The following is a 22758-nucleotide window of genomic DNA, read 5'->3' on the forward strand; positions in this document are numbered from 1 at the left end:
GTTGCCCTTAGCGCCCTTTTATATCTTTCCCCTCTCACCCTAAACCTATAATTCTGGACTCCCCCACCCCAGGGAAAAGACCTTTTTATTTATCCTATCTGTGTCCCTGATGATTTTATAAGGTCACCCCTCAGCCTCTGACGCACCAGGGAAAACAGCCCCAGCCTATTCAGCCTCTCCCTATAGCTCAAACCTTCCAACCCTGGTAACATCCTTGTAAATCTCAAAATGGAGTTGGAGCTGCTTTTTTTTATATACTCACCCTGTTTTTCTAACCAACCTGTTCAGAGATGTTATTACACACCTCTAAAGCAGGTGGGATTTGAGCTCAAGGGGTAGGAATACTACCATTGCATTACAAGTAAACCTGGGGTCTGCTTCCTTTCTTTCTTTTCCAAAATCTAAGGAGTTGAGTGGCAGGCAAAGGGCTCAGGTGATGAGTTCTAGCTGGACAAGCCCTTGTCTGTTATCAAGGGAACTCATAGTTGACTAGTTCCACGAGGTGATTAATTAATGATTAACCACGGGCCTTGTGGGGGTTATTACAAAATGCTACTGTGACGAATAAATACAACTTGAATTCCATTAAAAAGCTGGTGCTGACGTTGTAACCACAGTTGATTGTAGTAAAAGCCTGCCTGGTTTACTAATGGGTAGGAGATCCTCTATCCTCAACTGTCTAACCACAGTAATGCGGTTGACCTTTAACTGCTTTATAGCTAATTAGGGGTGAATACTAAATGCTGGACCAGCCAGTGATATCCTCATCCTATGAACAAGTTTAAAGGAAGATTTTTAATCAACCTGCTCTGACATGTGATGATTCATCTCTGGAGCATTTGGGACTTGAACCGACAGATCTGACCTTGGGGTACCGACATTACCACTGCACCAAAAGACCCTGTTTTTAACATACGGCTTTTATGTGTCAATCGGGATTCGGCCACCTCAGTTGCCTGGATGACTGATTTGCAATGCAGAGTGATGGATTCAATTCCCTGCACTGGCTGAGATAACCACAAAGGACTCTTCTCCTCAACCTCTCCCCTTGCTGAGTCGTGACCATCAGGTGAAACCACCATCAGTCATCTCTGTCTCACTAGAGAGCAGCCCCATGGTCCAGCAATTTTACTTTTATCTTTATGTTTCAATCGAGTAATTGCAGTTAACTGGATCAAAATGGTGAAGCCAATTACAAGTTTTTTTTGAATAAAAGAAAGAGGAATTTTATGACCTCCTAGACCCAAGAAAAATGATCAAATACAAGCTCAAATACATACACAAGAACACAGGTAAGGTTTAAAAATCTGAGAAAGATTTTAATCTGAGAAAACAGTGTTTAATTGGTAACTGATATCCTCAGAAGTAGCAAAATTGGTAGAATCCTTCAGTTCTCAGTGAAAGCAGGATTCTCTGATTTGCTTTATCAGCAGCTGCTGGCTTCCATGAAGCTGAGGATGTAACAGGGAGGAAATGGTAGAGAAAGTCCTCTAGGTTCTTTTGTTATGAATGCATTTCCTCGCTGCTCTGTTAATCAAAAGCATACTGAAATATAGTTCCTTTGCGTATTCCCATGTCAACCTTCATTGTTTTCTTGCACAGGTGCTGCAGTAAGTTTTGGTCCATGTTTTTTCCCTTTCTAAAAATAACATTTTAGCCTATGAGAGGTCTCAAGTATAATAATTAGATGATTGAAGTTGAAAAGTTGAGATAATCCATATTTTACCATTATCAAGCCAAATATTAAATATCTGGATTAGATTTTTGGTGCCTTATGTTAATGGCTTTATTTGTTTAAAAAAAATGATACATCTGTTAGATTTACATCATCCTGGATCTGTCTCCATTGGCAATACGGCCAACACTGTTCCTTTTGGTGTCATCCATTTCTCTCGCCTGCAAATCATCTGCTTCTAAACCTCTTACTTAAGCCTTTGTTTGCTTTCAACTTGATTAATCAAATTCTCCCTCTCCAGCTTTCCATGGAACGTGAGCTCTTCCAACCCTCTCCAAATCGCACCATGCCCAGTTCACTCATTACCCCTCTGCTCTCTGATCAGTATTAGCTTCTGTTTCAGTAATATCTCGATTTTAAAATTATCACTTATATTTTCAAATCCTTCCATGGTCTTACTTTGCCCTATCTTTCTTATGTCCTCCAGCTGAACAAACTTCCAGATCTTTGTATGCTGAAACTTTGCCTTCCATGCATTGTCTACTTAAGTATTGGCAGTTGTGCCCTCAGTTGGCTGTAAAACACAGGAGCAGAAAAAGGCCGCTCAGCTGATTGAGTCTGCTCTGCCTTCCAATGAAATCATGGATGATCTGATCGAGCTCACTTGGTCTTGATTATAATTCCTGAATTCTGCATCCTTACCGTCCTCTCTGACTTATACATTTTCCTCTATTCCTTTTAAGATGCTTCTTAAAACCTGGCAGATGCCTTTCCTAATATCTTGTTATGTGTTCAGTACTTCGAGGCATTTTGCTACTTGAAAGACACCACAAAAACATAACTTGTCCTTTTTTTGTACCCTGGTCAGCAGCTTGTAGAGTCACGACTGCACCAGAATTGAGAAACAGTACAAGACCGACACATCAGAGGAGCAATACATTGTGGGTCTAGTGCATCGACTAAGGTGTCATCCTTCAGACGATTAGTGAAACCATTAGCCTGGTCGATTGTGACAATCTTGTGGCACTTATTGACAAAGAACAGGGAGTTCTTTTCCAAACAAATGCCACCAAGCTGAAACTTGCTTCACTCATTTCTTTGCCTTTTGGGAAATATAATTTGTTTATGGGATGTGGGCAGCACTGGCTAGGCCAGTACTTACTCTCCATGCCTAATGAATGGCTTAGTAGAGCCATTTCAGATGGTACTTAAGAGTCAACACATTTCTGCAGTCTGCAGTCATGTGAAGGTCAGACCTGCTAACCAAATGAGCTTTTGAAAAAAAATTGCGATAGCTTTTTAATTGCATATTCTTATCGAATTCGAACTTCACTAGCTGCCTTAGTGAGATTCAAACTCAGGTCCCCAGAGCATTCGGTGGGACTCTGGATTACTAATCCAGTGACATTCACACTGCACCAACACCCAGTGCATAACAGGCCTGCATTACTTTCTGCATTCAGCTGCAGAACATTTCATGAAGCATTTAATTATGTAGGAAAGGCTTTGTAATTTTTGAGAAACGTGATATGCAAGTTCAGTCATCCTTATATCTAATCAAGTTGAATACCATTGAAAACCTTCCCCTCTTGCGTGCTCTTTAATGCATTCAGTGGCGTAAAACTGAGGAAAGAATAAATGATCTGTATTAACAAGGAACAGAAGACACTATCAATGGAATTCTAATGATTCTGTGGTGGAATACTGGGTCAACATGACATTGTTTTCAATCTTCATTGTACAGCAGTGTGCTCACCCAAACGTTGCTATTCCTATTTTATAGCACAGTTATATTGGAGGAGATTTTCTCAAGCTGTCTATTATGAATGAAGTGATCCATTAAATGTTGCCTGAGCTGTCCACAATAATAACAGGCACCTCAAAGCTTTTTGGAAATTCATTAAAATTGATGTTGGGATGTTTAATCAACCTCAACTTGGCTTTGCACTGGTGAACGAATTAATAATATCTGGCAAAGACACCAATGTCTGTATATTCAGAACTGCAGGTGCAAAAAGATAGAGACTATGAAGCCACTCTGAACTGAATTAGACATTTTTAAATCAACCCATTCAGGCAGTTATGACATACCTCTGGAACAGAAGGGACTTCAATCTGGGTCTTCTGGTCCAGAGGTTGGAACACTATCACTGCACCACGACAGCCTGCTGAAGTTTAGCTCGGGAGACTTAAATGTTCATCATTTTTGTTTTTAGTTCCAGACACAAGTCTGGAATTGAACTTATCAACTGATTTCATTCTAACTTGTAACCAGTCCTTTTTACCCTTTGTCTTTGTGTTTGGTAACCTACATCAACTCCTGGTCTTGCATTGCCTCAAGTTTAAAACTCTCCTCCCTGCTTTGAAACCAGATCGTGGTGTGGTCCCTTCCTATTCCTCTCCTCCGGTTTTTGCAACCATTCGAGATGTCTATACTCCTCTAGTCCTCATATTCTGACTGTCAGTCACACCTTCACTTGCCAATCACCATAAGCTCTGTTTGAGTCCCACCTGCTCCAGTGGTGTGCATTAGCACCTCTGAACAGGTTGGGTAAAAACAGATCTAGCCATAAGCTCTGGTGGTGCATCGATTAAACTCTAAGTCTCTCTTTCATCAATTTATGGTGCTGTCTCAAAACCTCTTTTTTTTTGGTTCAATGCCACCCCCTAAGAGTATGTACTCATGCCCTTACCATGCTTTTATACACCCTCAACTGAGTCACCAAATTCCACCCCAACTCCATTTACAGGTTTGCTGATGACGCCATTGTTGTAGGTTGGATCTCAAACAATGACAAAACAGAACACAGAAAAGAGAAAAGTGTTTAGCGGTACAGTGTAAAGCCAACAATCTCTCCATCAATGGGCGGCACGGTGGCATAGTGGTTAGCACTGCTGCCTCACAGCGCCAGAGACCCGGGTTCATTTCCCGCCTCAGGCGACTATCTATGTGGAGTTTGCATGTTCTCCCCGTGTCTGCGTGGGTTTCCTCCGGGTGCTCCGGTTTCCTCCCACAGTCCAAAGATGTGCAGGTCAGGTGAATTGGCCATGCTAAATTGCCCGTAGTGTTAGGTAAGGGGTACATGTAGGGGTATGGGTGGGTTGCGCTTCGGCGGGGCGGTGTGGACTTGTTGGGCCGATGGGCCTGTTTCCACACTGTAAGTAATCTAATCTAATCTAAAAGTAATCTAATCTAATCTAATCTAATCTAATCTAATCAATATTAGCAAAGGCGAAGGAGCTAGTCATTGAGTTCAGGAAGTGGAGTGGAGGGCATGCCCTCTCTATATCAATGGTGCTGAGGTGGAGATGGTCAAGAGCATCAAGTTTCTGAGAGTGATAGTTCACCAACTAACTGCCCTGGTCCTGCCACATCAATAGGATGGTCAAGAAAGCACAGCAATGTCTCTACTTCCTCACGGGGCTAAGGAAATTACGCATGTTCATAAAGACTGTTATCAGTTATTACAGACACACCATAAAAAAGTCCTATCTAGGTGCATCACAGCTTGGTATGGCAACTGCTGTTCCCAAGATGGCAAGAAATTACAGAAAGTTGTGAGTACAGCTCACAAAACTACTTTCCATCCATTGACTCCATCTATACTTCCTGCTGCTTTTCAGGAAAACAACCAACATTATGAAAGACTTCTCCCATCTGATAATACTCTCTTCCACCCTCTTCCATTGAGCGGAAGATATAAGTGTTTGAATGCACCTACATACAAATTCAAGAACAGCTCCTTCTCTGCTATTATCAGACTTTTGAATGGACCTTTGAAATGTTAGTGTCAATTTCTCCCTTTGCATCTTCTCGGTGGCTGTAACGCTATATTCAGCTCTCTGCTCTGGTACCCTGATGCACTTTATCTGGTACAATCTGCCTGTATAGCCACAAGACAGCGCTTTTCACTGTATCTCGGTACATGTGACAACAATAAATCAAACTAAACTAAACACCATTCAATAAATATGAATCAAACAAAAATGCAATGGTGTCCTGCTGGGGTCATAACAAAGGGCCTTTGCATTCTGAAAGACATTTTATTAGTTTTCCTACAAATCAGCCTGAGGTTATTGCAGGAAGCAAGTTGATAAAGTAAGACCAAGGGAGTAAACTGAGGGATGGAAGTTTAAATTAGGAGTCATGAAATTAAAAGCTTGAATTGAGCTAAGTATAACAGTGAATGAATTAATAATGAGGGTATTAGTACAGAATAGTCCGAGAGGCATGAATTCAAATGAATAGCTTAAACAAGATGGTAACTAGATTGTAACAGAGGTTTGTTTTTTTTTCTGATCAGGAACAGACAGTTTCGACCTGTTCTTCACTTTCCTGTACCATGTGGGAACTTGAGGATACTTTGTGTGAGTTTTTCTATTATTTGTTCAGAAGAATGTGGATTTGGCTGATGAAGCCAGTCTTGATTGCCCATTCCTAATTGCTGTGGAGAAGGTGGAGATGTCATAACCGTATCCCGGGTGAAATTCCACAAGTTATTACAGTTTCTGATGGGTTATCCGAAATTATTAAGCGCCTGGGTGGTCAGGGATGAATCTGTTCCCCTTCGTTATCCTCAGTTCTGCAGAAGGGTCATAGAACATAGAACATTCCAGCGCAGTACAGGGTCTTCGGCCCTCGATGTTGCACCGACCTGTGAAACCAACATGAAGCCCACCTATCCTACACTATTCCATTCTCGTCCATATGTTTATCCAATGACCATTTAAATGCCCTTAAAGTTGGCGAGTCTGCTACTGTTGCAGGCAGTGCGTTCTACACCCCTACTACTCTCTGAGTAAAGAAACTACTTCTGACCTCTGTCCTATATCTATCACCCCTCAATTTGAAGCCATGCTCCCTCTTGCTAGCCATCACTATCCAAGGAAAAAGACTTTCCCTGTCCACCTGATCCAGCTCTCTGATTATCTTCTATCTTGAAAATATAAGAACACTGCAAGATAATGGATATTCCAAAGACTGACATAACCACTTTGTTTTTAAGCTCCATTCCCTTTGAAATAAAAGCCAAATTTGCATTTGCCTTCCCTATTCCAAGATGCTAGCTTTGTGTGACTTTTATCTGAGGACCCCCAAATCCTGGGTGCTGTAGGTTTCTTCCATATGCTGGATCTGAAATGTTAACTCCGCTTTCTCTCCATGGATGGTGCCAGACCTGCTGAGATTTTCCAGCAATTTCTGTTTTGTACTCCCTTCATTACTCAACTGCCCCCTTCAATTGGCTGCAACAAGGTTAATCCTCCCTTTTGGAAACCTTTCTCCCAGACCAAATGAATTGATATTTTATAGCGAGTCGATTTAACCAGGCTTTCTGGAGTTAACAAAGAGTGAGTTTATTAGTGACGAAATGTAAAAATAAATAATAACACAACACACTTACACACATATTTAAATTAAAAAGTGAATTCAAAAAACAAATAGAGGTTATAAGGTAGAGTCATAGAGGTCTACAGCAGAGAATACGCTGGATGTAGGTTTGCTCGCTGAACTGCAAGGTTCATTTTCAAATGTTTCATCACCATACTAGGCAACATCATCCAGATGAAGCTTCATCTGGAGGCTCACTGATGATGTTACCTAGTATGGTGACGAAATGTCTGAAAATGAACCTTCCAGCTCAGTGAGCAAACATGCATCCAGAACCTCAACCAGAGCTACCAATCTTCTCAAAACTCGCTAAGAGAATAGGCTCTTGAGCACGTCGCATTCATGCTGGTCACAACCTAATCCCATTCTAATCCCATTTTGCAGCACTTGGGCCATAGCCTTGCAGGCCTTGGTGTCACAAGTGCACATCTAAACGCATCTTCAATGTTACAAGGGTTTCTGACTTGACCACCCTTACAGGCAGTGAGGACCAGACTTGTGATTTATGCACAGGGCAAAGCTGAAATGATTGATGAATATCATATATCACGGAACACGAAGAAGTTGCTGACAAAGGGAAGGTAGAGCTGCTAGAAACAGTGAAAATTAATAAGCACAGGGGAGGCAATGGCCTAGTGGCACTGTCACTGGACTGTTAATCCAAAAACTCAGGTAATATTCCAGGGACCTGAGTCCAAACCCTGCCACGTAGATGGTCAAATTTGAATTCAATAAAAATCTGAATTAAGAATCTAATGTTGACCACAAATCCATTGTTGATTGTCAGGAAAACCCCATCTGGTTCACTAATGTCCTTAGGGAGGGAAATTGCCATCTGTTCTTAGTCAGGCCTACATGTGACTCCAGTCCCACAGAAATGTGGTTGACTATTTACTGACCTCTGGGTAATTAGGCATGAGCAATAAGTGCTGGCCTAGGCAGAGATGTTCTCATTCTGTGAATGAATTAAAAAAAAGGAGTGAAAAGGCTGGATTTCCTTTGATGTGCTTCCTGATTCCAGCATGCTGTGAGATTTTCCATAATTGTTCAATCTTCCCTGGATACAAGGGAAAGGCTGGAGGTTTGGAGAGTGACAACTATGAATACCGTTATCCAAGAAAGGTATAAGGACATTCTGAAGATATACAGGCCAGTCAGTTTAGCACCAGTGGTGGGTAAGGGCTCAGAAACAATAGTAAGAAAAAAATCACCAGGCACTTGGTTTAAGTTACATCAGATTCCCTACAGTGTGGAAACAGGCCCCACCCAGTCCACACCGACCCTCCGAAGAGTAACCTACGCGGACCCATTTCCCTTTGACCAATGTACCTAACACTACGGGCAATTTAGCATGGCCAATTCATCTGACCTGCACATCTTTGGACTGTGGGAGGAAACCGGAGCAAACCCACGCAGACACAGGGAGAACGTGCAAACTCCACACAAACAGTTACCTGAGCTGGAATCGAACCTGGGACCCTGGTGCTGTGAGGCAGCAGTGCTAACCACTGAGCCACCATGCAGCCCCTTAAGTATAAAAAACAGATTCTATTTGACTAATTGGATTGAATTTTCTGATGAACTGGCAGAGAAGTTTGATGAAGGGAGTGCAGTGAGTGTTGCCAATGTGGGTTTTAAGAAAAGGATCAATAAAGTATCACATAAAAGGCTGGTTAACAAAATTGAGGCTCATATAATAGAAGGGTCAGTATTGTCTTGGCCAGAAAAATGACTTGAGGTTAGAAATCAGCTGGTCTTAAATGGCGATTTTACAGACTTGAGGGCGGTGACAGGTTAGTGTTATTCCTAAGGTTCAGTGGTTAGCAATTGACCACAAAGGAACATAGGCAGGTTAGCAGAATGGACAGGCATGTGACAGATGGAATTCAATACAGAAAAGTGCATTTTGGCAGAAGGGATGGGGAGACTCGACACAGTCTAAATGACACAACTCTGAAGAGTGTACAGGGACAGAAGGAACTGGGACTCCATGTGCATAGATATTTGACGGTTGATGGACATATTAGTTAAAAATTATGTCAGAGTTTTGGCTTCATAGATGGTTGCATTGACGCCAGAAGTAGATGGTTATGCTGAACGACTGGGTTTGACCGAAGGGTCTGTTTCCATGCTGTACATCTCTTTGACTCTATGACTATAAAGCTCTTGTGAGTCCACTGCTACAGTGTTGTATCCAGTGTAGTCACCTCACTTGAGGAAAGATGTGAGATTCCTGAAAGGTACAGGGGACATTGAAAAGAATGGTTCAAGGGATGAGGAATTTTGGCTGCTTGGTTAGGATGGAGAAGCTGGCATTGGGCTGGTGAGGCCAGAAACAGGGAGATAATGGACTTAAACGTTTGGCTGGGGAACTGGTGCAGGAAGCAAGGATTTAAATTCTTGGATTACTGGGGTATGTTTTGTGGTAAGCGTAAATTATACAAGAGAGACGGTTTGCACCTTAATAGGTTAGGGACCAGCATTCTGGCAGGCAGATTTGCTACTGCAACACCGCTACATTTAAACTAAGTAGCGGGGGGGGGAGGGGGCAAGCTGGATGTTTAAGAAGGAAATTGAAGGGAAAGTTAGAACAAGGGAAGTCAAGAAAGACAACTGTATCAATGAAGCAGAAAACTCAAAAAGAGATCATGCTGTAAGGTTGAGTGAAATAGGACTGGATGGAAAGGGTAAGGGCAGTAACAAATTAAAAATACTATATATGAATGCACGAAGCATTAGAAATAAGATGGATGAACTTGAGGCTCTTTTGGAAATTGGCAGATACGATATTGTGGGGATAACTGAGACATGGCTTTGAGTGGACAGGGCCTGGGAAATGAATATTCAAGGCTACATGTGCTATTGTAAGGACAGACTGACGGGCAGAGGGGGTGGGGTGGCCATGTTGGTAAGGGATGATATTCAATCCCTTGCGCGGGGGAGTCAGGGGATGTAGAGTCAGTATGGATAGAGCTGAGAAATTCCAAGGATAAAAAGACCCTCTTGGGAGTTATCTACAGGCCCCCAAACAGTAGTCTGGATGTCGGATGTAAGTTGAATCAGGAGCTGAAATTGGCCTGTCGCAAAAATGTTACTGCAGTCGTTATGGGAGATTTCAACATACAGGTAGACTGGGAGAATCAGGATGGTATTGGACCTCAAGAAAGAGACTTTGTGGAGTGCCTCCGAGATGGATTCTTAGAACAGCTGGTGCTGGAGCCTACCAGGGAGAAGGCAATTCTGGATCTGGTATTGTGCAACGAACCAGAATTGATCAGGGACCTCAAAGTGAAGGAGCCGTTGGGAAGTAGTGACCATAATACAATAAGCTTCAATCTGCAATTTGAGAGGGAGAGGGTACAATTGGAAGTGACAATATTTCAGTTGAATAAAGGGAACTATGGAGCTATGAGGGAGGAGCTGGCCAAAGTTCAATGGTGCAATACCTTAGCAGGGATGACAGTGGAGGAACAATGGCAGATATTTCTGTGTATAATGCAGAAGTTGCAGGATCAGTTCATTCCAAAAAGGAAGAAAGATCCCAGGAGGAGGCATGGGTGGCCATGGCTGATGAGGGAAGTTAAGAAACATATAAAGTTAAAAGAGAAAAAGTATAACATAGTAAAGATAAGTGGGAAAACAGAGGACTGGGAAGCTTTTAAACAACAACAGAGGATTACTAAGAAGGAAATACGCAGAGAAAAAATGAGGTACGAAGGTAAACTGGCCAAAAATATAAAGGAGGATACTAAAAGTTTTTTTAGGTATGTGAAAGGCAAAAAAATGGTTAATACTAAAATTGGGCCCTTGAAGACAGAAACAGGGGAATATATTATGGGGAACAAAGAAATGGCAGAAGAATTGAATTGGTACTTTAGATCTGTGTTCACTGGGGAAGACACAAGCAATCTCCCTGAGGTAACAGTGGCTGAAGGACCTGAACTGAAGGGAATTTATATTTGCCAGGAATTGGTGTTGGAGACACTGTTAGGTCTGATGGTTGATAAGTCCCCAGGCCTGATGGTCTACATCCCAGGGTACTGAAGGAGGTGGCTTGAGAAATCATGGATGCGTTGGTGATTATTTTCCAGAGTTCGATAGATTTGGAATCAGTTCCTGCGGATTGGAGGGTGGCTAATGTTGTACCACTTTTTAAGAAAGGTGGGAGAGAGAAAGCAGGAAATTATAGACCAGTTAGTCTGACCTCAGTGGTGGGAAAGATGCTGGAGTCTATTATAAAGGAAGAAATTACGACACATCTGGATAGTAGTAACAGGATAGGTCAGAGTCAGCATGGATTTATGAAGGGGAAATCATGCTTGACTAATCTTCTGGAATTTTTTGAGGATGTAACTCTGAAGATGGATGAGGGAGATCCAGTGGATGTAGTGTACCTGGACTTTCAGAAAGCTTTTGATAAAGTCCCACATAGGAGGTTAGTGAGCAAAATTAGGGCACATGGTATTGGGGGCAAAGTACTAACTTGGATTGAAAGTTGGTTGGCTTACAGGAAACAAAGAGTAGTGATAAACGGCTCCATTTCGAAATGGCAGGCAGTGACCACTGGGGTACCGCAGGGATCAGTGCTGGGACCGCAGCTTTTTACAATACATATTAATGATATAGAAGATGGTATTAGTAATAACATTAGCAAATTTGCTGATGATACAAAGCTGGGTGGCAGGGTGAAATGTGAGGAGGATGTTAGGAGATTACAGGGTGACCTGGACAGGTTAGGTGAGTGGTCAGATGCATGGCAGATGCAGTTTAATGTGGATAAATGTATGGTTATCCACTTTGGTGGCAAGAACAGGGAGGCAGATTACTACCTAAATGGAATCAACTTAGGTAAAGGGGCAGTACAGAGAGATCTGAGTGTTCTTGTACACCAGTCAATGAAGGTAAGCATGTAGGTACAGCAGGTAGTGAAGAAGGCTAATAGCATGCTGGCCTTCATAACAAGAGGGATTGAGTATAGAAGCAAAGAGGTTCTTCTGCAGCTGAACAGGGCCCTGGTGAGACCACACCTGGAGTATTGTGTGCAGTTCTGGTCTCCAAATTTGAGGAAAGACATTCTGGCTATTGAGGGAGTGCAGCGTAGGTTCACGAGGTCAATTCCTGGAATGGCGGGACTACCTTATGCTGAAAGACTGGAGCGACTGGGCTTTTATACCCTTGAGTTTAGAAGACTGAGAGGGGATCTGATTGAGACATATAAGATTATGAAAGAATTGGACACCCTAGAGACAGGAAACATGTTTCCGCTGATGGGTGAGTACTGAACCAGAGGACACAGCTTAAAAATACGGGGTAGACCATTTAAGACAGAGATGAGGAGAAACTTCTTCACCCAGAGAGTGGTGGCTGTGTGGAATGCTCTGCCCCAGAGGGCAGTGGAGGCCCAATCTCTGGATTCATTTAAGAAAGAGTTGGATAGAGCTCTCAAGGATAGTGGAATCAAGGGTTATGGAAATAAGGCAGGAACAGGATATTGATTGAGGATGATCAGCCATGGTCATATTGAATGGTGGTGCAGGCTCGAAGGGCAGAATGGCCTACTCCTGCACCTATTGTCTATTGTCCTTGGAGCAAGGGAGATTGAGGAGGGATTTGATAGAGGTTTATGAGAGTTATGTAGTCCAAGAAAAGCTGGTGCTATTAGTTAATCTTATAAAGACCATGGGCACTACGTTAAGGTTTTGGATAAGGGATGTGGGCCTGAAGATGTGGTGAAGAACTTTTATTGTGGTGTGAGTGGCGAAGACCTGGAACCCACCGACTATAGGGGTGATGGACATAGAGATGATGAATGATTTGAAACTTGAGGGAACATGAGGTAAATCAACTTGCTGGGCTGTGTAATAGGACAAGGCATTGAGACTCTGCAAGAAACTCAGGATCTATTGCTGAGGCGACGTAAGGCTCTAGTCAAGCAGCATCTGGAATACTGTTAGCAGGTTTTGGCCCCATATATAATGAAGGATGTGTTGCCAATGAAGACGGTTCAGAGGATGTTTACAAGAATGATCCCGGGGATGAAGGGCTTGTTGTAATAGAAACGATGAGGAATCTGGGTCTGTACTCGATGGAGTTTAGAAAAATGGAAGGGGCTCTGATTGAAACCTACAGAATACTGAGAAAACTGGTAGAGTGGGTGTAGAGATGATGTATACACAAGTAGGAAGGACTAGGACCTGAGGGCACAGCTGCAGAGTCAAGGGATGAACCCTGAGAAGAGATGAGGAGGAATGAGGAGGAATTTTGCCAGCTCGAGGATGGTTAATTTGTGGAACCCATTCCCACAGAAGGCTCTGGAGGCCATGTCATTGAGCATATTTAAAATAGAGATAGATAGGCTCTTGAATATTAAGGGGATTGAGGTTATAGGCAGAAGGCGGGAGAATGTGGTTGAGAAATCTATCAGGAGAAAGTGAGGACTGTAGATGCTGGAGATCAGAGCTGAAAAATGTGTTGCTGGAAAAGCGCAGCAGGTCAGGCAGCATCCAAGGAGCAGGAGAATCGACGTTTCAGGCATAGGATTCCTGAAGAAGGGCTTATGCCCGAAACATCGATTCTCCTGCTTCTTGGATGCTGCCTGACCTGCTGCGCTTTTCCAGCAACACATTTTTCAGAGAAATCTATCAGCCATGATTGAATGGGGGAGCAGCCTCAGTGGGCTGAATGGCCTAAATCTGCTCCTGTATCTTATGGTTTTATGAACTTATGAATTTCAATGGACCGATTTACTATTGACGACTCTGAAGATTGTCCTGATATTAAGTTTCTGCAAGAGGCTGCAGTACCACCTTGTTGCACTTTGGCAATCACAATCACCTTCCTGTGTCATTTTGAATGCGTGATCATCCTATGTATGTTATAACTGCTGTCTGTTTGAAACTATCAGTAGTGCCATTTCCTGTTACCACAGCTGGTTTGTAAGTTTGCAGTACTTATTGCGCTTGTCTGGTGATATTTGTGGCTTTGCAACCAGTATTTTACTTGGAAGGGAGCAATGCAGGTTCGGCTCCCTCTCATCTCAAGACAGAAGGCTGAGTGTGCCAGCTCCTGGCTGAATCATTGCTACACTGAAACGTTTGTCCTTCCAGTGTACTTTCCACCATGGCATCTATTTTTGGCTTGCCTGGAATTCTGGAACCAGGCTACAGACTTACACCTGGGCCATTATCATCGGAGCAGAGGCCAATGATACAATACAAAGCAATATATTGTATGATTGGTGGTCACCTCCTGATCTGTAGGCGTCTGAGAATTTTAACAATGCTACCATTGTCAGCCCGGAATATTTGTTGTTGCTTTTTCCAGTACTTTTAAATTGTTACCAAAGATGGAAAATAATTGAGTTCTGCGCTCATGGGTCCGAGAACGTCTCCCTGACCAGAAGTGGAAAATCATTTCTCCTGATCATCATGTTTTAGGCATAAGGAAATCCAAATACTTGGTGAAAGAAGCTGTCAGTCTCTTTTGTGATTCTGTTGGTTGAATCTGGAGAGTTTAGGTCTGTTTGTGTGGAGCAAATGTGTCTGGAGGAAGCAGCTCTCCTACAGGACTAGAAAAGCGACCGTGCATTAGCTGACCTAGCTGACCATTTATTCAGTGCTTCTTTTAAAAAGGGATTTGGTTACATGCATATGCTATTTCTCAATGTGGTAAATATTAAATATTCTATCCATTTAAATGTTTATCTCTGTATCGCCACTTGTCTCCACCCCCCCCATCTCAGTTCTTCTGCTGCTGAACCTCCCACCCTTGTAAGTATTGACTTGGGAACCCCCCCCCCCCCCCCCCCCCCATTCCTGTGTCATTCTGTTCAGTTTCCTACCACACCTTCTTAGGAACTTGGGATCATCCAAATATCTGCTGCCCATGTCTTCACTCACACTGATGTTGGAATATTATGGGAGCCCCGTCTGACTTCTATGGGGAAATAGGATGCCATTTACTGTCAGTCAAGCTCACAGAGATGTTGGAATCCTGCCCCTGAGAGAGCTTGAAGTTTGCAGACCATTGGGAGGTGATGGCTGATGTTGGTCGTACTTCAAGGACCTGCCTGAAGATGACTGCAGCATCCCTGGGCGAAGGTACATGGAGTATGATGGGGGTCACTGGGTGGTGTGGTCACCAGAGAAGGAGTTTAGAGAGGGTCAGACACTTTCAATGGCCTCACTCCTTCAGGACACAGGGTCCCTTTATTGGTCACTGAAAGTGCCATACAATGAGAGACCACCAGCCTCACCATGAACCAAAAGGAAATGCTGGATGGTCTTTGGAGGCACAGGAGAGTTGTACATGTTCATTATGTCAGCCACCTGACCCAGCCACCATGATATTCCAGATAGTTCTCCAGTCAACAATATCCATGTCCCATGTTGAAATAAAACAAATATGAAGAAAGAGTCATTTGGGAGTTAAAGTACATTTGAAGAATCTCTAGTTAAGGGATAAAGCATTTACGAATCAACTATTAATGACAGTGCAGATTGAATGATTTAAGGCAAACCTGTTTGCAGGCTCTTGCAGTGGTACTGTCCTTTGGGCTAGAAGACCCAGGTTCAAATCCCACCCGTTCCAGGGATGTGAAATATCCAGAGCCATTTGATGGATTGCTCTATGGCTACAGTAACTCACTTGTTAAAATGTTGAGGATGCCAGAAGCATACAGTAGGGGAGAGCGGCAGTATTAATTGAATCACTGACCTATTTTTGGCTATGATTTTCAGATAGTAGTGTCACCTTTTTTTAAATTCAAGCCTGGAATGAAGATGTCATAAGCTGTCTCGACAACTTTTGCCCATTCCTTGGGAAGCTTGGGCCACTGCAGTTGGTGTGCTTCAGGGACAGTAACAGTGAGGGAGGGACTCCCTGCATTTTGACCCAGCAGCAGTGAGCAAATGAGCTGATAGATCAGAATGGTATGTGCCTTGGAGGGGAAACTGTCGTAGGTCTGGTTCTAATTTGATGCCTTGTCCTTTTAGGTAATAAGGGTGGTAAGTAAAGTTGCTGAGTATCTGGTTTGCATTGGACCATGGAACTGAGGGAGGACATTGAGCCCATTGAGTCTGCTGCACCATTCAATAAGATCATAGTTGATTTGCTAATCCTGAACTCCACTTTTCTGCCTTATATCCATAGCCCTTGATTCCCTTAATGGTTTAAAATCTGCCTATATCAGCCTTGAATATACTTAATGACCCAGTCTCAACAGCTCTCCTTGGTAAAGAATTCCACAGATTTACTCCCCTTGGAGTGGGGAAATTCTTCCTAATCTCTGTTTAAAATATGCAAACTCTTAATCTGAGATTATTCCCTCTGGTCGAACACTCCCACAAGACTTGGAGAGGCAAATCAAAGCAGGACTGATACACTTAATGATAGGAGTGTCACTGAACAAAGAGATCGTGGGGTGCAGGTTCACAGTTTCAATGGGGTGGTGTCACAGGTAGACAGGATAATGAAGAAGGTTTTTGATATGCTTTTCTTTATTGGTCAGAGCCTTGAGCATAAATGTTGGGAGGTCATGTTGCAGCTGTACAGGACATTGGTTAGGACATTTGGAATACTGCGTGCAGTTCTGGTCTCTCAGCTATAGGAAAGATATTGTTAAAATTGAAATGGTACAAAACAGACTTGCAAGCATGTTGCCGGAATGCTGAAGAGGCTGGGGCTATTCTCCATGGAGCTTTGGAGGATGAGGTTTATAAAATCATGAGGGGCATGGATAGGGCAAGTGGCCAAGGTCTTTTTCCCAGGGTAGGAAAATACAAAACCAGAGGACATCGTTCAAGGTGAGGGGGGGAAAGATGTAAAAGGGACCTTAGGGGAAACTTTTTCGCACAGAGTACACTGTGTGGAACGAACTGCCAGAGGAAGTGGTGGAGGCTGGTACAATAACAATATTTAAGAGGCATCTGGATGTGTAGTTGAATTGGAAGCATTTAAAGGGATATGGGCCAAATGCTGGCAAATGGGACTCGATTAATTTCGGATGTCTGGTCAGCATGGATGAGTTAGACTGTTTCTGTGCTGTACAACTGTATGATTCTAAAGGGAAACTTTTCCACATCTACCCTATGAAACCTGTTAAGAATTTTAAACAAAAATATAAATTGCTGGAGAAACTCAGCAGGTCTGGCAGCATCTGTGGAGGGGGAGTAGAGTCAATGTTTTGGGTCTGATGACCCTCTCCATCTCCTTACAGGCATCTTGTATCATCATCATGACTTGCCTTCCCACCTAGTTTTGTATTATCTGGGAGTGGCAGATGGAGATTAATGTGGATAAATGTTAAGTGCTGCATTTTCGAAAGGCAAATCAAGGCAGGACAGTTAATGGTACGGCGCTGGGGAGTGTTGCTGAACAAAGGCAGCAGGTTCATGGTTCCTTGAAAGCAAAGTCGCAGGTAGGTAGGATAGTGAAGAGCACATTTGGTATTCTTGCCTTTATTGGTCAGTGCATTGACCATAGGCGTTGGGAGATTATGTTACGGATGTACAGAACATTGGTTAGGCCAATTTTGGAATACTGCATTCAATTCCGGTGTCCCTGCTATAGGAAAGATGTTGTGAAACTTGAAAGGGTTCAGAAAAGATTTACAAGGATGTTGTCAGGGTTGAAGGGTTTGAGCTATAGGGAGAGGTTGAACAGGCTGGGGCTGTTTTCCCTGGAGCATCGGAGGCTGAGGGGTGACCTTATAGAGGTTTATAATATCATGTGGGGCATGGATACGGTGAATAGCCAAAGTCTTTCCCCTCGGGTAGCAGAGTCCAAAACTGGAGATCATAGGTTTAAGGTGAGAGGGGAAAGCTTTAACAGGGACCTAAGGGACAACGTTTTCACACAGAGGGTGATGTGTGTATAGAATGAGCTGTCAGAGGAAGTGGTGGAGGCTGGTACAATTACAACATTTAATAAGAATCTGGGTGAGTATATGAAGTGTTTAGAGGGATATGGGCCAAATGCTGACAAATGGGACTAGATTAATTTAGGATATCTGGATGGCATGAACAAGTTGGACCAAAGTGTCTGTTTCTGTGCTGTACAGCTCTATCAACCTATCTGCAGACTTGGCAATAGTACATGCACTTTCTTCATTGATGTCATAGAGATATGTTATGAATAATTTTCTTGCAGATGGTACACAATGCTGCCCATTGTGCACCAGTGGTGGAGGGAGTGAAAGTTGAAAGGGGTGCCATTCAAACCACACTGTTTGTCCTGGATGGTGTTGAGCTTCTTGAGTGTTGTTCCAACTACACCCATCCAGCTAAATGCACTGCCCCAATTACAAGTTCCCCTCCATGACACATTCCATTTGGAAGTAGATTGGCTCTCCTTTATATCCACTGGTCAAAATCCTGGAGCTGCTTCCTTTAATAGTAATTGTGGGCCTGCCTTCATCAAACAGATTGTACACAGGAGGTTGGCACACCAAGCTCGGAATAATGACGATGGATTGACAGTAAATGCTGACTTTGCCACCAACAGCCATGTCCCGTCAACGAATAAAGAAAACGTTCCTTTTATACCCTAAAATGAATCAAACGATGAATGGTTTATGGAGAAGATCGTCAAATTCCAAGGGGACAGAAAAGTGAAGTGAGTGAAATAGTGTTTGAAGAGACTCGCGATCTAAGCATTGTGTGAGCGATGCAAGGATGAGCAGTAGAATTGGAGCTTCTGTTGAACATCAGAGAGCAGAAGAGCTCAGGACAGAAATAAACCTCGCTGTCAGTCGTCACAGGCAAAATGACTGGAGCAATGAAGAGACGTTTTGAAAAGAAACTTAGAATGAAACTGAAGAGAAAAATGAATGTGAAAATACTTGATTCCTCTTCAGCATCAGGAACTTTGGTCAGCTCAGTTGGCTGGACAGCTGGTTTATGATGCTAACAGTATGTGTTCAAACCCCACACTGGCTGAGGTTGCTATGAAGGACTCCCCTTATCTTTTTGTCTCGCCTGAGGCAGGTTCAACTAACACTAGTCATCTCTCTCTTTAAAGAGTGAAAAAGTGTGGCGCTGGAAAAGCACAACGGGTCAGGCAGTATCCAAGGAGCAGGAGAATCGATATTTTGGGCATTAGCCGTTCATTGGGCATCCTGATGAAGGGCTTATGCCCAAAGCGTTGATTCTCCTGCTCCACGGATGCTGCCTGACTGGCTGTGCTATTCCAGCACCATACTTTTTGACTCTGATCTCCAGCATCTGCAGTCCTCAATCTCTCTTTAATGAAGAGAGCAGCCAGATGGTCTAGTCAGACTGTGGCAACTTTACCTTGGTATGTGATGTGGTCATTGCCGACTGGCTAGCATTTATTGTCTGCTCCTAGCTGCCCTTGAGAAGATAGTGCTGAGCTGCCTTCTTGAAATGCTGCAGTTCAGTGTGCTGGAGATAAACCCATAGGACTGTCAGGGCGGGAGTTCTGAAAAATCTGCTGTAAAGTGGCTGAGGCATGGAAACCAGGAATCACACAGGTTTGAAGGAGCTAGAGCGTTGTAAATTGGAGCTGACATGGATTAAAGAAACCAAATCCAGGATTTATGAGGTTTATAGCAAAGAGTTAAAAATGCCTTAATGATGCTGACATCATTCTCTTTGCCACGTGACTGGTAAAGGGTAAAACTCATTAGCCCTGATTGAAATATGTTACAGATTAATCGAGGCGTGAGAGCATCTCCCTTATAAAAGGATCGTTTCCATAAATTATGGTCTCCCTCCTTGGTTTAAGGATGATATTTGGAGAAAAAACCCCCCAGTTTTTGCAATAACGCAATAATTTCAAAACAGGTCAGCAAAACACATCTCCAGAGACAAGGCGCATGGAGATACAGAGAACAGCCCTAAATAACTGGGAGGATGCATCTATTGCAAAAAGATCAATCCGTTTTTAAATTTCTGGCTTAAATCGTGAATGTCTCCACGAGGAATGAGATAGAATTTCTAACCAGTTCCTGGAGTCACAGCTCTGTAACAAACTATGAAACACTTCAGAGTTCAACCATTTATTTGTACAACGTGGGGCTTGAAAAGCTAAATCCTCTGGTTTGAAACAAGTGCAAAGATAGATATGTCGATGATGACTCCACTCCCTTTAGGAATAACTGAGACACCAAGTTCCGAATGTTCATTTTGGATGAGAGCGCCCGAAAGGCGCATGTACATGCATTCATTGAAGAAAGCTCGTGTGTTCCAGCTGCCCTTTAGTCACACTAACCCTGAACACATTTTAGACTGATCTGAGGAAAGACCACTCCGTCCCGAAACGTCAACTCTGGCTTCTCTCCACAGATACCGCCAGACCTGCTGAGGTTGTCCAGTAATTTCTGTTTCTGATTTCCAGCATCCGCAGTTCTTTTCGGTTTTTTCAAATATTGTTGCAAATTGCACGCTCGCCCAGAACGCGGATGGACTGGGTTCCAGGTAAGGGTCGGCACTGCAGTGGTCGGCAGGCACATAGTGAGCTGGTTGGAATCTCTGGGCACTTACTCGCCCGGGCTTAATATGCAACGTTTAACCCTCATGGTACAGTGATTTCTAAATAACCTGTCAACGGGCGGGGGGATACACCCGGCTTTTCTGGTCCAAAGCTAGGGGCATTGAAGAAACAGTACTCCTCCCTCTATATTTTTCCCCATATCAACCTATTCAGAGATATTATTACACGCCACAGGAGCAAGTGGGATTTGTACCATGTCTCCTGACTTAGAGGTATGGAAACGATCACAAGAGCCCCAGACCCTCCCTTAAGAGACTGACGTGACTTAATCATAGTTCAAAACTAGTGACCATTCTTATATATATATATATATATATATATCTCAGAGAGCTTACTGAAGCTACAGATGGTTTTTGTGCTACATTGAAATAATGGCACACTTTGCCAGTTCCCAGTCTGTTAGGCCACTCCCTTTTTGCAGTGATTTTTTTTGTAATCCTGATTTGAGAGAACTGGACCAATCAGACGTTTGTAGTGTCAGAACCCTTTTTTTTATTCACTGCCTTGCCTTCTCATCTCAACTGTGTTCTTTTCAGCGTAAGCCACGGATGTGTGTACGTTTAAACCGACAAGCGGTAGGAATTGACTGTGTATGTCTGTCCTTGTCAGGTGAGGCACAGACATGAAGTTGCCTGTGTTTGAAATGTACAGATAGGGCCAGGATACTGCATCGTTACCAGTGTCGGTGCACCGACTTGTCACTTTGCTCAGATGGTTTCCTGTTCGTCCGACTGAGCCTAGCCCCGGGTCAGGCTGAGGACATCGCCTCTGTCCAAGGACAACTGGAAATTAACGCATTAAAACTGTGCATCTGGACGAAAGGCGCTGGGAAGGCTTATCATCAGGGGTTGGAAATTCTGCACACGCACACACACTGTACTTTCTGCATTGATTTGTCCAAGGAACCCAGCAAGGCGGGATGTTATTTTTGGCCGGGACTGACGTGATTTAGGAACTGCAGGGGGTTATCCCCAGAAAAATAAAATCAGCAGATCTTCAGAGCTGGAAGAAAGAGGGGGTGCAGATTGTGAAAAACCACGTTTTGTTTTTTTCTCTGTCATTCTGCTCCAGCAGCTGCTTAAAAAAAAATCCCTCTGCGAGAGGGAGGAATGAAGCTGGCTGAGTCACAGGAATAGAAAAGTGAAAGGGTAGGAAGTGCTCCACCTTGGGCGAACATTGTAGAGAGAGAGGGGCTGCAGTACAGTCTGTCTCTCCCAGGCACCCAGCGCCTACTCCCCGAGGGCTGCTGCAGCTGGCTCGCAGGCGAAGGACGTGTCGAGCAAGGGGAGGAGTGGGGGGGGGCACAGAAAATGCCAGCAATTCTCGTGGCCTCGAAAATGAAGTCGGGACTGCCCAAGCCGGTCCACACTGCTACTCCCATCCCGAATGTCAGCGCCAGGACTCTGCAGCAGCCTTGTTACCTGAAGCTGGGCAGCAAGGTGGAAGCGACCAAGCCGATGTACTCGAGCCTGATCCCACTCAAATCTTCGCATGGCTTGGACAATGAAGGGGAGAAGCTGCTACTTGGCAAGACAAACGCGGCAGAACATAGCTTTGACACTCAGGTCAGAAAAAAAAACAAAATTGTGGTTTTCTTTTCAGGTCATGTCTCTCTCGTTTAGAACAATCCATGTTGTAGCGTTTGGCAAAAAAAGAAGGAAATGTCTAAGAGGTTATCATGCAACAGAATCTTCCTATTGTGACTAATCATTTCAGGGAAGTGTTGGTATGTTGGGAATGTCTCTGGGCAAAGCTTTGAGATGCATATTCAAACCCCACCATAGCTAATGCTGTTTACATTTAGTTTATAATATTTGGAATTAGTGTCAGATCAATGATTGCCTGGCTCACTAATGCCCTTTAGGGTAGGAAATCTGCCATCCTTATCTGATCTGACCTACATGTAACTCCAGACCCCCGGCAATGTAGTTGATTCTTAACTCTCTCTTCAGTTGTCCCAGTAGGGCAATTAGGAAGGACAGTGTATTTCCTCATTCAGTGAATGTGGGTGTTCCTGGCTGGGCACAGCATTTATTGCCCATTCCCTAATTGCACAGAGGGCAGTTAAGTGTCAAGCATGTTGCTGGGAGTCTGGAATCGCATGTAGATCAGACCAGGTATGGACTGCAGATTTCTTTCTCAAAAAGGTACTGGTGAAGCAGGTGGGTTTTTAATGACAATT

General features: G+C 43.5%; 1 protein-coding gene across 11 annotated transcripts in view; it reads left to right on the forward strand.

Moving 5' to 3' along the window:
• nav2a (neuron navigator 2a) overlaps nt 1–22758 on the forward strand; it is a 1144654-nt gene that overhangs the window by 514650 nt on the left and 607246 nt on the right. For 8 of the 11 annotated variants that reach the window (XM_043705373.2, XM_087996264.1, XM_087996271.1 and 5 more), the window contains exon 1: nt 21123–22141. The exons of 1 other annotated variant lie outside the window; for it this stretch is intronic. In XM_043705373.2, coding sequence (XP_043561308.2) covers nt 21887–22141 — 255 coding nt within the window. In that variant the 5' untranslated portion in view covers nt 21123–21886. Of the gene's footprint in view, nt 1–21121; nt 22142–22758 lie in introns of those variants that run through there. 2 more of the 11 variants (XM_087996269.1, XM_043705379.2) reach the window with 2 other exon arrangements.

The sequence above is a fragment of the Chiloscyllium plagiosum genome, unplaced genomic scaffold, assembly GCF_037043375.1.
Source record: "Chiloscyllium plagiosum isolate Xiang-an unplaced genomic scaffold, Cpla_swu_hap1 HiC_scaffold_18, whole genome shotgun sequence".
Lineage (NCBI taxonomy): Eukaryota > Metazoa > Chordata > Chondrichthyes > Orectolobiformes > Hemiscylliidae > Chiloscyllium > Chiloscyllium plagiosum.